This window comes from Phoca vitulina, unplaced genomic scaffold, assembly GCF_004348235.1.
Source record: "Phoca vitulina isolate PV1807 unplaced genomic scaffold, GSC_HSeal_1.0 scaffold8, whole genome shotgun sequence".
Taxonomy (NCBI): Eukaryota; Metazoa; Chordata; class Mammalia; order Carnivora; family Phocidae; genus Phoca; species Phoca vitulina.
In genome coordinates, this window is record NW_022589711.1 from 25,054,523 (window position 1) to 25,068,194 (window position 13,672).

Sequence of the window (13,672 nt, forward strand, 5' to 3'; positions counted from 1 at the left end):
TGTACTTTGTCAAATGCTTTTTCTGCATCTATTGAGAGGATCATATGGTTCTTGTTGGGATTGTTTTCTTAATTTCTCTTTCTGCTACTTCATTATTGGTGTATAGAAATGCAACAGATTTCTGTATATTACTTTTATATCCTGCTATTTTACTGAATTCATTTATCAGTTCTAGTAGTTTTTTGGTGGAGTCTTTCAGGTTTTCTATGTAGAGTATCATGTCACCTGCAAATAGTGAAAGTTTCCTTACCAATTTGGATGTCTATTTCTTTTTCTTGTCTGATTGCTGTGGCTAGGACTTCCAGTACTATGTTGAATAAAAGTGGTGAGAGTAAATATCCTTGTCTTCTTCCTGATCTTAGAAGAATAGATCCCAGTTTTTCAAAAATGAGTGTGTTAGCTGTGGGCTTTTCTTATATGGGCTTTATTATGTTGAAGTATGTTCCTGCTAAATCTACTTTGTTGAGAGTTTTTTATCATGAATGGATGGTTGTACTTTGTCAAAAGCTTTTTCTGCATCAGTTGAAATGATCGTATGGTTTTTATCCTTTCTCTTGTTGATGTGATGTATCATGTTGATTGATTTGAGAATATTGAACCACCCCGCACCCCAGGAATAAATCCCACTTGGTTGTGGTGAGTCATTTTTTTAACTTGCTGTTGGATTCAGTTTACTAATATTTTGTTAAGGATTTTTGCATCTATGTTCATCAGAGGTATCAGCCAACAGTTCTCTTTTTTTGTAGTGTCTTTATCTAGTTTTGGTATCTCAGTAATGCTGGTCTCATAGAATGAATTTGGATGCATTCCCTCCTCTTGTAGTTTTTGGAACAATTTGAGAAGAAAGGGTATTAACTCTTCTGTAAATGTTTGGTAGGTTTCACCTGTGAAGCCACCTGGTCCAGGACTTTTGTTTGTTGGGAGATTTTTGGTTACTGATTTAAATTCATTGCCAGTAATTAGTCTGTTCAGAGTTTCGATTTCTTCCTGATTTAGTTTTGGGAAGTTATGTTTCTAGGAATTTATCCATTTCCTCTAGGTTGTCCAGTTTGTTGGCATATAATTTTTCATAATATTCTCTTATAATCCTTTGTATTTCTGCGGTATCAGTTATTTCTCCTCTTTCATTTCTGACTTGATTTGAGTCCTCTCTCTTGTTTTTGATGAGTCTGGCTAACGGTTTATCAATTTTGTTGGATCTTTTCAAATAACCAACCCCGGGTTCATTGGTCTGTTCTGTTGTTTCCTTAGTCTTTATTTCATTTATTTCTGCCCTAATCTTTATTTCCTTCCTTCTCCTGGCTTTAGGCTTTGTTTGTTTGTTTCTCACTCCTTTAAGTCTAAGATTAGGTTGTTTATTTGGGATTTTTCTTGCTTATTAAGGTAGGCCTGTATTGCTATAATCTTCCATCTTCAGTAGTTTTGCTCCATCCCAAAGACTTTGGATGGTTGTGTTTTCATTTTCATTTGTTTCTCTTTACTTTTTAATTTCCTCTTTGATTTCTTGGTTGACCCATTCATTCTTTAGTAGCATGTTATAGAACCTTCCAGATTTTTTTATTGTGATTAATTTTTGGTTTCATACCATTGTAGTCAGAAAAGATGCGTGGTGTGATTTTAATCTTTCTCTGGGTCATTTTCTTTGTTCATTGCACTGATGTGGCTGCTATTTGGGGGTGTACCTATGTGGTGAAGTGAGCTTAGGATCCTCTTACTCCAAGTCTTAGGTAGACAGAATGCCCTAACCCCTTTCTCCAAGTCTGTCCTAATTTCTCTGGCCAGAGAACTCACAAGGAAATCTTCTTGTGCCCCACTGCCTCATATGAGTGTTCTTCATCTAGCTCCTGGTTCCCACACCAGGCTGTATACCTCTAGGACAGAGTTTAACTGTGCATCTCCACAGCACCTAGCACAGAACCTCACCCCAAATTGGTACTCATTATTTGTGAAATGAAAGAATGGATGATTTTACCAAGATCCTAGTTTTTTCACCACACTTCCCATCACAGCACTTTGTATCCCCACTTGTAAGCCATCTACTACCCACAGGAGTTTCTTAGACTCTGGTGACCCAGTGTCCCTCTTCCAGCTCCCTCCTTGATTGAGCTGGTATCTCTCTTCCACTGCCCTTTACTGCCCAAACAGCCCCTCTTGCTCCTCTCTGGGTTCCCCATCCTCTCTCCCTCCAGCTACTCTTCTCCCTCTGGAAATCATCTCACCACCTCAAGGATGACCTTCTTATTGGCAGGCTGACCTTTCTTGAATCCTTCTAGAGTTTTTACATACATAGAGCTTGAGTCTCCAACTTGTTCATAAGCGACTTGGGGCCCAGGGTTTCTTTTGTGTTCACTACAGTACCTAGCACAGTGCTAGGCACTTGATTCATTTGACAGATGTAACAGGGTATTTGGTTTTTGGGGGGGTTTTTTTGTTTTTTTTTAAAGATTTTATTTATTTATTTGACAGAGAGAGAGAGAGAGACAGCAAGAGAGGGAGCACAAGCAGGGGCAGAGGGAGAAGGAGAAGCAGGCTTCCTGCTGAGCAGGGAGCCTGATATGGGGCTCGATCCCAGGACGCTGGGATCATGACCTGAGCTGAAGGCAGATGCTTAACAACTGAGCCACCCAGGCGCCCCAGGGTATTTGTTTTTTAATAGTAACTATTACATTTTTTCCCTGGATCAAAACAAAAGAAAAAAAAAGAAATTATTTTGTGCTATATTTAAGTTTTGAATTTTTTTCAAATTTGTCTCATTGTTTTACTGTTCTTTTTTTTTTTTTTAAGATTTTACTTATTTATTTATTTGAGAGAGAGAGAGTACACACATGAGCGGGGAGGGGGCATGCAGAGGGAGAGAGAGAGAAGCAGATTCCCCACTGAGTGGGGATCCCAGTGGGGAGGCTTGATCCCAGGACCCTGAGATCATGACCTGAGCCAAAGGCAGACGCTTATCCAACTCAGCCGTGCAGGTGCCCTGCTTTGCTGTTCTTTAAGGGGTTTTTTATACTTGTGTAGGATCTTCCTGGCATTATGCTGCAGCTGTAATATGCATTTAGGCTTAAATATCAACAGGTAAGAGTATATATTGAGTTAGATCATATTCCCTCCTTTGCCATAGCTGGGCCTCACATTTCTATTACTGAGTCCATTCCTCCCATCTGTTCAGTATTTTCAAGCAGCAGATTTATAACTTTATAAAAGTTTTTTACCCATGCAACTACATCACCTCTAGCAACCATTTCACATCTAAATAATCATCCTTGGCCTCCTTAATAATGTAAGTGTAAAGATTTGCCAACACTTCTTTTTTTCCAGATATTGCTTCCAAAAAAATGATGAATTCCCTACTTCTAGAGATTGCATCACCCTCTTCCCTCCTCAACATCAGTCACTTCAGAGCCAACCCTAGTGACTTTTTAATTATGGTTCCCAGAATATAATTCCTTATGAGGGGTTTTGTGACTTTTCATTGATGCCTCCATGATGTCAATAGCCATGGTTCCATGACCCATCCTCTCTCCCTCAGACACCACACTGGGCATCTTTTTTTAAGGTAGCCTTTTGCTTAGCTCCTCAGATCATAAAGGACTCTTCAGTAAGAGTACTTATCCTTTTCCCTCTTTACTCACCTTTCTCAACTATTGTATTTTCTTAATATTTATTTATTTGAGCATTGATTATTTCATATCTCTCCCACTCTTCATCTTCAGGATTATTCTTGGGACACCTGGGTGGTTCAGTCAGTTAAACATCCGACTCTTGGTTTCAGCTCAGGTCTTGATCTCAGGGTCTGAGATCAAGCCCTGCTTCGGGCTCCACACTCAGCACAGCATCTGCTTAAGTTTCTCTCTCCCTTTCCCTCTGCCCCTTCCTCACTGTCTCTCTCTCAAATAAATAAATAAATATTTAAAAAAATAAAAGGAATCAAGTCAGTAATTCAAAAGATGGGAATGAATACCTGGAGATCATTGGTAGCTATCCTGGAATCTGGCTTCCTTGGTCTGCCCTCTGGCCCCCAGTGATTTTATATCCCTCCCATATACGTAATATATTCACCCCTCACAAGGAAAGCAAAAGTCCCCTCCCTTTACAGGATAAGCTCAGTGCCCAGAATTTCGTTGTCTAATCAGGTTCAGGGGCGCCTGAGGGTCCTCAGGTTTAGTTCCTTAAGTATAGCTCCTTGAGTACATTTCTTCTCAACCTGGGAAGCAGAAGAAATACAAGTATAGCATAACCTTTATAGACATTTCTATTCAATTGGTGGGCACAAGGAGTCATTAGTCCCACAGCATTTGAAAATGTTGGGAGTTTCTTTATTAAGTGTTAAGGTCCAGGTTCCTAAGGTTCTTCTATGGTTCTCAGCTCTACTTTTTGGGTTCCTTGTGTTGCCCTCTGAGCCATCCTCTCCCCCCCTCCTTTTTTTTAATGAAAGGTAGCTTGTATTTGCAGTGGAACAGTTCTTTCAGTCTGCTTCTTGACAGTAGAATTCTCAGGGTTCAAAGACTTCGCCTCATTTTATTCCATCTCTCACCTTCTCAGCTCAAACTAGAGGTATTTCTGAATATATAACACCTTTAAGAATTTTGTAGGTCTTCTGTGGTTCTTCTTGGGGTTTACTCCATTGAGCAGAAGTCACACCCAGATAAATCTTTTCCAGATAAAGTTTTCTCTTCCATGGATCCCTGCTTAGATAATGGAGGGACAGTACCCCTTAAGTTTCGTAGAGGCATGTTTGAGAGAATCTGTGAGACACACTTTTAATTTCTTTAAAGAGCTCTTATGTGGCTGAAAAATACTCTGAGGTACCACCTTTGTTCTTTCTGAGGTCTTAATGGATTTGCACTCATATACCTTTACTTCTTTGATAGTCCTTTTTTCAATTTAACTTCTTCCTTTTCCATTTTACTATAAGCCACAGAAGAAATTAGGTGACATCTTCAACACTATTTGGATCTCCTTTGCTGGATTACCCACAGCATTAGACACGTTTTCTATTTTCCACGTACTGCAGACAACAGGATTGCTAAGCTCTGTACCACTACATAACAAATATTCCCTTCCCTCCAGTTTCCGATAAGATTTTCCTCACTTTCTGCAAGCCCTCACCCTCAGTGTCCTCAAAGTCCAAAATTTTACAAACAATGTGTTCAGAAACACTATTCATCCGTCAATCATCTAATTTTTGACACATTTCAAAGTAATTGGCAAAATCAGTACACTCCTCCCAGACACTTCAGCATGTATATCATTAAGTGAAGTTCAGTATTTAAAGATCTTCTTTTTTCCTTTCGAGGTAAAGTTAATATACAATCAAATGCATAAATGTCAAAGGTACCATTCACAGAGTTTTGACAAATTGATACAATTTTGTAACACAAACCCCTACAGTTTAAAGAACATTACCATTACCCCAAAATCCTTTCATGCCACCTCAAATCACTATTCCAGACTCCATGCCTCAGGGCCAACCACTGTTCTGATGTCATGTAAATGAAATCATATAGTATATGCTTTTTTGTTCAAGGCTTTTATTCAGTGCAGTGTTTTTTAGATTCATCCCTGTTGATGTATTGTAGTTCATTTTTTTTTAATTGCTGAGTATATTAGTCTGTTCAGGCCTCCATAACAAAATACCACAGACTGGGTGGCTTAAACAGCAGAAATTTATTTCTCACAGTTCTGGAGACTGGAAGTCCGAGATCAAAGTGTCAACAGGTTTGATTTCTCCTGAGGCCTCTTTCCTTGGCTTGTAGATGGTCCGTTTCTCACTGTGTCCTCACACGGTCTTTCCTCTGTGTGTGTCTCCTTGGTGTCTCTTCCTCCTCATATGAAAACGTAAATCCTATTGGATTAGGACCCTACCCCTAGGACCTCCTTTAAATTTTATTACCTCTTTAAAGTCCCTATTTCCAAATACAATCACATTGGGGATTGGGATTCAAAATATGAATGGGAGGGAGGAGGGTACAATTCAGTTCATAACACTTTGTAATATTCAATTATATGAATACTCCACAGTTTATGTATTTTTCTATTGATGGATACCTGAGGCTACTTCCTCTCTGGAGCTATTATGAATAAATCTGCCATGAATATTTATACAGGTCTTTTGTGAACACTTTTATTTCTCTTGAGTAAATGCATAGGAGTAGAATTGCTGAGTCATGTTTAGTTTTCTAAAAACTGACAGACTTTTTTCCAAAACCAGTGTACCATTTTTATACTCCCACCATCCATGTATAACAGTTTTGGTTGTTTTATATCCTTGTAAATATTTGAAATTATCAGTCTTTTAATTTTAGACATTTTGGTGGGTGTGTACTAAATAACTTTTGACCAAAACCAAAAGAAACTAAAAAGCCAGTTCTAATTTTTTTTTATTTTTACAATGAACATATTTGTTTTTGTTGTAAAATGGCAATTTAATTTTTTTTTAACAAAGTGATAATCAAACACTATTAAAAGTTTTTCATAAAAAAACAGCATCACCTTTCCTGCTCTCATGGTAGGTCTTTCTTCAGAGGCAACTACCCTCCACTTTTAGTTATTTTTCATACTTGCTAGTGTATAGTTTATACTGCTGTTTTTTGATTTATCAGCTCCTGACATGATCTGTTAACTTCCTGAGATAGCATATGAGGACACAGCTCTCCCATCTACCCCTTATTCCCTCTCTGACTGCTAATTCTGCTAACACAATATCACATTTTGGTTAAAATGGTTGTCAATATCTCACGATTATGATCACAGAACTACTGTTCAGTGCTGGGGGGGGAGCTATAATCATTCCTCCTTTCTTATGCAACTCTTTGTTTTCATGGCATTAATAATTACCTCATTTCTTCATTTGCCTAGCTTGTTGTGTTCCTACTGTTAATTGTTTCCATATATTCCAATATCTTTCCCACATGTCCATGAATAATACTTTCCATATGCTCAAATAGATCACTCATTTTTCTTCCCTGAAGGCCTCTATACTCCTATTCCACTCTGAATTGGTTATTTTCTTGTCTGTTGAGCAATTGAGATTTCTCTTCACTGTCCCTTCAACATTCTCCTGGATTAGTTTCCTTATTTGCTGAATCCCATATCTTCCTCTTTCTTGGGTTAGCCCTTTATTTTGCTGGAATACAGCCTTTAGTATCTATGGATAGGAAATCAATTTTTTGAGACCTTAAATACCTGAAAATACCTTTATTTTACTCTTAACTTGACCCATAGTTTGGCTGGGTATAAAAGTTTAACTTGCAAATAAATTTTCCTCATAATTTTGAAGGCATTGTTCCATTAAGTCCTAGCATGCTATATTGCTATTGCAAGGTCCAACACAATTCTTTTTCTGGACTCTTTGTATTTTGTAAGTTATTGTTTTTCTTTTTGGAAATTTTTAGTCTTTTTTGTTTGCCCATGATCTGAAATTTCACAATGATGCTCCTCAGTGTGTATATTTTTCATATTCATTATATTGTATACATAGTGGGCTTTCAGTTTAGAGTTTCATATTCTGAAAAGTTTCCTTCATTCTGGAAAGTTTTTATTGTGTTATTTCTTTGATCACTCCTTTCCCAGTTATATAGTCCGTTTTTCTGTAATACCTTTTATTGGGATGTTGAATCTCTTGGGCTGATTCCCTATCTAATATTCTTACTATTTTTCATCTTTTTGGGAGATTTCCTTTGTCTTCAAGCCTTCCTCCTACATTTTTATTCCAGTTTTCTTATTTGTTTTCTTTTTTGTCTCGTGGCTGAAATTCTTCCCTTATCTGTCTGAGAATATTAATTATAATTGTTTTGAACCTTTTATCTTTTTGTTGTTTATTTGCTTTCATGTTGGACACTTATCTTAGCTGTCTATTCATATTAAAAAGAGAGACACTAAAAAGCTGATGGAATATTTTTGTGCATATGTGAGGCTTGTTGATTAGTGAACTTCATAGCAGGATAATAGGATAGCAAGCTATATTTACTATGCCCACCAAATGTCACTCTCTTGTGGCATTTCTCTTAGTCCATTTCATTTTTCCAGAAAAAAATTCAGGAGGCTCCTGCATACAATATATAAGTCTGGCTCAAGACATTCAAAATAGGGACAGGAAAAGGAAGTGAGTCTCAACCTCTGTCCTATCTTCCCTGTGCCAGATTTCTTGGTCCTCTTGTTCTCTCCAGAGAATAAATCTCCTGTCTGCTGCCAGGAAAAGCAAGATGAGAGGAAGCAGTAATCAGATAGTTGCTTGGCTTCCTGGACAGGAGATATAACCCAGTGGGAGATGGGAAGGAGCCTAATCATTCTATATATAAACTTTCAACCAATGTCCTTCTTTTAAACCCTTCACTCTCTGTAGTACCTTGTGTCTCCAACTACCAAACCCTTTCAGAGTCCAATAGGTCAAACAACCTCACTTACTGTTAGCTTCCACCTCTCCAGAAACCTTGGTGCTAGCTCTACCTTTCTGCTAAATCACTTCCATCCAAGGATGTTTCAACCATTTTCCATTCTCCAAAATGTTGTTGAAATCTCTCCACTACTATGTTCTCCCCTGATTTCATGGTCCTTACAAATTTATACCTTTTTCAGTTGCCTTCATTTTTAGTTTAGTGGCATTTTTGAGGTTGATTTGCCATGTTTAACTAGAAGAATCATTCTTAAAGGATATAATTTTTGACACTTTAAGGAATTGAGAATATGCCTCAAATGCTTCACTTAAAGATTAATTTTTTCATATATATTTCTAAATATTTAAAGTACATATTTAAGCTATGCTTTAAAAAATCACTAGATTTCATGTAAAGAAATGAAATTACTTATCAACTGTCAAAGCCATATACTGATGAAATTGGTTTCCAGAAATGGTTAGCTAGTCTGGCCTGAGTCTCCTATATCTTTTTACCTAGTCTCTCTGCAGGTAAGCATCAGTATTTGTAAGGCAGCTGTCTAAATTTAGGAATTTTTAATAAAATGGATTTTGTATTTCTTCATAAAGCCATCTCATCTCTGTGGAAATTGCCCCCATAAACTTAGCTTCTTCATTACTGCCCAGCCTCAACCACAAAAGGCAACTGCTCCCAGAAAACAAATAATATACTGTATTTCCTTTAGGATGATCTAAGAATTTGAACCTAACATTTAAACCTCATGCAGTATCTTAACTAAAATAGTTCATCAAGCATGTTTCTTTTTTCCTATGCATGATTCAGAATTAAGTTTTTATTTTTTCCTCCAGAATTGGACAGTCCATATCCCTATAACCGAGCTCATTTCCAGATTTAATTTATGTCATGTTAGAGTTAATTGGCTTTGTAAACCTAACATAAATACAACCTTGCACATTGAACATACTGTTAGAGAGAACCCTCGTTTGCTAAATAACAAAATGGAACAGGTTTCTACATCTGATTCCCAAAAACCATGATACTGGTGACAAGATACTACAGTATGCCTTGAGGGATCTGCTAATCATATCCAGGCCCTTGCCGTATGAATATGAACTGAATGTTGGCCTGACCTGTAATTGGACTCTTATGACCATCTGGCAGCTTCTGTGACATATTAGTGGCCTTGGCCCAGTTTCTAATTGGCATGTACCAGCATCAAATTGGCATGCATCTTCATCCACAAGACAGCTTAACTTTCTAAATAAGAGAGGTCATAATATCTTTCTTTTCTTTAGCTACGATGCAACTGCTTTTGGCAGGTTTTTGTTTTAATTGAGAAGAAGCTAAAATTTCAAGAGTCACATGTTACTTTAATCCTGAACCTTTGAATCTGCTTTTCTACTAACTGAAACAGAGTCTAGAAACTGCTGGTCCTGTCCCCATGTCTTGAAGAAATTATGTAGATAGATGATAGATAGATAGATAGATAGATAGATAGATAGATAGATATAGAGAGAGAGATCTCCTGGCTTCAAGCCATGGGCATTCTTAATCTGTAGGCTGTCTACAAACTTTAATAGAAAGCTTCATCTGTAATCATTTTAAACAGAGCCAGTAGAGCCAAGATTGTTTTAGATAGTAGCTTACCAGTTTAAACTGAGTACTTTCTAGTTGGGATGGAAACTTAATCCAGGAAAAACTCAGAATAAGTTTTCACTCATATTTTATATCTTACTTGGCAACTTGTTTGAAAATGTTGCATAAAAGAACCAGCACAGGAAACATTTTATATTCCTGCTTATGATTAATAAATATGGAATCTGAGGCATTCTATTTTATAAATCAAGGTCTTAATCCAAATCTCCTGTTTTTCTACATTAAATAAAAACCTTCAGGGTAAAAATAGCCCTAACCTATATAGGGTACTCAAGGGTCACGTCAACAGGCAAAATTGATTACTCAGAATGCTATTGTGCTGAGACTTTTGTCAGACCATCAGCAGAAACATTCATTTTGTAGTCACTATAGATAAGGCATTTGGTGCAGCTGGTTTTATAAAAATGTAAGTAAATATGTCCTACTTCAGTTTTTCAATGCTTATTGAAAGAGGAAAGGAATGAATAACAAAATAGTAAACCAATGACTTGGAAATACAGGCTCACACATTGCTAGCTCATGGAAAGTGCCAGTCACTCTAGTCAAAGACTTTCTTACCACATCTTAATTTTAATCACATCTATTTCTGCCTGTATTTTATAAACCTGGCCACTGTCTTCAATCTTTAATGCCCTGCACCACCACTTCAAACACACATATACACTCACTCACACATTTTCACCTTTGTTCAAAGATTTTCCAGTCTCAAGTCATTGGCCATTTCTGATTTTCTCAAATTCCCTCAGCCCAGCCCCTGCCTAATAGCCTATTGGTCTTCCGGCATCACTGTCTGTATAATATTACCAAGATACTATGAAGAATACATGTATGGCCTAGGTACTTTGGGGTCCCTACCATTAGTTGACACCTCATCATGCTAAGATGAAAATTTCCTCATCTGTATCTCTTTACAGCCTAAGGAATGTTTCTTGATACAACCAAAGGAAACAAAAGAAGATGCCACCAAGACAAGGAGGAGAAGAAAGGTATTATTAATACTTTCTTACAATTTTCTTACAACCCCAGGTGATTTACCTCACATTTCTATATACTGTACTTTGATGAGGCAATTGTTATAATTCCCACTTTAGAGACTGTAAGATTCAGTGAGGTTGGTGACTTTCCTAAGGTCACTCATATTAAGTGTTTCTGTTGGAGCTAAAAACAAATTCTTCTGATTCCTATTTCAGTCTTGTGGAGCACCAAACATCTTTGTTATCCACCTTTGTTTTCATCATTTTCATGGTTGTTAGAAGATAAACATGAATTTCTAAGTCTAGAAGAAGCCCAAAGCTGTCCTGCCCTCTGGCCCTTCTGGCTATGCCCAAGGAAAGAAATTTACCAACTTTCTTTTCATATCCATTTCAGTTTTTTAAACCTTATATCTTAGAGTATTAATAAAAAGAAAATAATAACCAGATGACAGTAGTATAAGGCATTTCTGACCGTAATTTGGAACCATAATTTAAAGCAAAAGACTCCCCTTACATTTTAGTATTTGCCTGTGAGTGCATGGAAGACTCTGTTGCTCCTATACAGGCTTTCTGACAGCTCAGCCTTGGAGAAAGTGTGGTTAGCTTGACCTTCCACCACAGTTGTGAAAACAGCAGTGTAATTCTCTCCCTGCCAAGAAAGTCTACTGCTGAATTCAGAAGACGAAATATGATTGGGATTAGAGGAAAGAAGATGGATTCAAACCAATTACTTAACAGCAAGCTTTTAGAAAGTTAAGAGTATGTATGCATATGTTTTCGTTGCTCACAAATGGCCAAATAGAAAGATGGGAGATGCCAAATTGGCTGAGGTTTGGCAAGTCCTTAAAGAAATGACTTTAACTTCTCTTTGATAAGTTTGTACACTAATGGCCTTCAGGAGTGTTAAGTTCTTGGTGGCTCAAGGTCAAAACTCTAGCTAGATAGTTTTAGCCTTGGCTGAGGTCATGCTAAAATGTGCCTACTGATGACATATTTTTAAAAGTTAATTCATTTGACAGAACTTTTACCATTCTTGGCAGTGGTATAGAAATGAGGATATTGTGGAAGGAGTTGAACATGTGGGGGTGGAGAGTGGCTCTTTGTGGATCTTTGATGAAACATTAGAAGGAAATGAGAAGGAAAGTTGATGAAAATTAACCGAACAGTGGTATGTTCCTAGTATGTTGCAGGCACTCAGTAAATGCTACACAAATGAATCCAAATCAGAATTGATGCTATAAGGTTATTCCTGTTCTGCTTTCCATGGGGCCACTTCAAGACTCTCTCCCAAGACTTGACAATCGAGAGTCTACAGTCCTCCTGTGCAGTGGGCTCCAATGCTCAGATTACTCCAGCAGGTTTTACCTTAATCCCAGAAAACCAAACTGAGACTCAGTGCCTTAAAAACCAGGTTTGGCAAAAAATTCTCAAAATTCTACTCTCAGGAATAAAAATCATTGAAGGATTAAAGAGAGGTTCCCACAGCAACAAGATTTCTTGGCTTTTAACAGAAAGGAATGCCCTATTATGGAGACTCCTACAGAAATTTCAGTTCTCCTGAAAGCCATTGACCAAGAGTTACAAAGAGACTTTTAGATCACCCATTCATTTTTCAAAGCAGTATTTGTATCCAAAAAGTATTTATTTACTAAGTTTGTTCAAGTGTATTTATTAGAACTCACATTCATACTCAGCTATCACCAAAATCTATAAGCAGTTTAAGTACCAGAGGATTCTTAGCTATTCTAAGCTAACATCATTCTAAAATCTATCTTCCTGAGGTTTTTTTCTTCCTTCTCATGTTGTAGAAGAAAATTACTGATGTTCTTGCAAAATCAGAGCCAAAACCAGGGACCCCTGAAGACCTACAGAAGTTGATGAAGGACTATTACAGCAGCAGTCGCTCAGTGATTGAATTAGAAGAACTAAACCTACCAGGTACAGCCAGACTTGTTTGGCTTTTTTCCTCTTTTTTTTTTTTTTTTTTCCCTTACTATTCTGAAGTTAATCATTTAGCAGGACTCATTGTTATTGCTATCAACTTTCCAGATGCGGAGGAGCAAAGAGGGTTTATCTTTTCTCCACTATGTATGTTATAACTAGGTATCTCTGCCAGTGAATCAATGTATTTTCCACATGCTAATACTCCCTTCCTCAACCTCACAGTTTTAACTTTTGAATGATTTCTTTATTAAGATGCTAAATGGTATTTGTTCAATCTAAAGAAAGATTTGGGGGCACCTGCGTGGCTCAGTTGGTTAAGCATCTGCCTTCAGCTCAGGTCATGATACCAGGGTCCTGGGATCGAGCCCCACATCGGGCTCCCTGCTCAGCGGGGAGCCTGCTTCTCCCTCTCCCTCTGCCTCTCCCCCTGCTTGTGCTCTCTCGTGCTCTCTCTGTCAACTAAATAAAAATAAAATCTTTAATTACAAAAATAAATAAACAAGGTTTGTAATTGCTTTTTTTTAAAAAAGCTAATTGTTGAGTGTGCATTTTTTTTAGCATTCTTGAAGGAGTAAGAATCCCTAGTTGAGGAAAGAAGTTAAATTAAAGTAAAGATAAAGCACACATTTAAAACTATAGATATGAAACATTAGTTTACTCACCCTCTATAGACAAGAGCTTTAGCTTTTTTTTTTAAAGATTTATCTATTTGAGAAAGAGAAGTGC

General features: G+C 37.3%; 1 protein-coding gene across 7 annotated transcripts in view; it reads left to right on the top strand.

Moving 5' to 3' along the window:
* The window catches only part of CMSS1 (cms1 ribosomal small subunit homolog), a 374,963-nt gene that overhangs the window by 342,192 nt on the left and 19,099 nt on the right, over positions 1-13,672 (top strand). For all 7 annotated transcript variants that reach the window (XM_032406412.1, XM_032406411.1, XM_032406417.1 and 4 more), the window contains 2 exons: positions 10,943-11,014; positions 12,811-12,940. In XM_032406412.1, the coding sequence (XP_032262303.1) occupies positions 10,943-11,014; positions 12,811-12,940 (202 nt within the window). The remainder of the gene's footprint in view (positions 1-10,942; positions 11,015-12,810; positions 12,941-13,672) is intronic.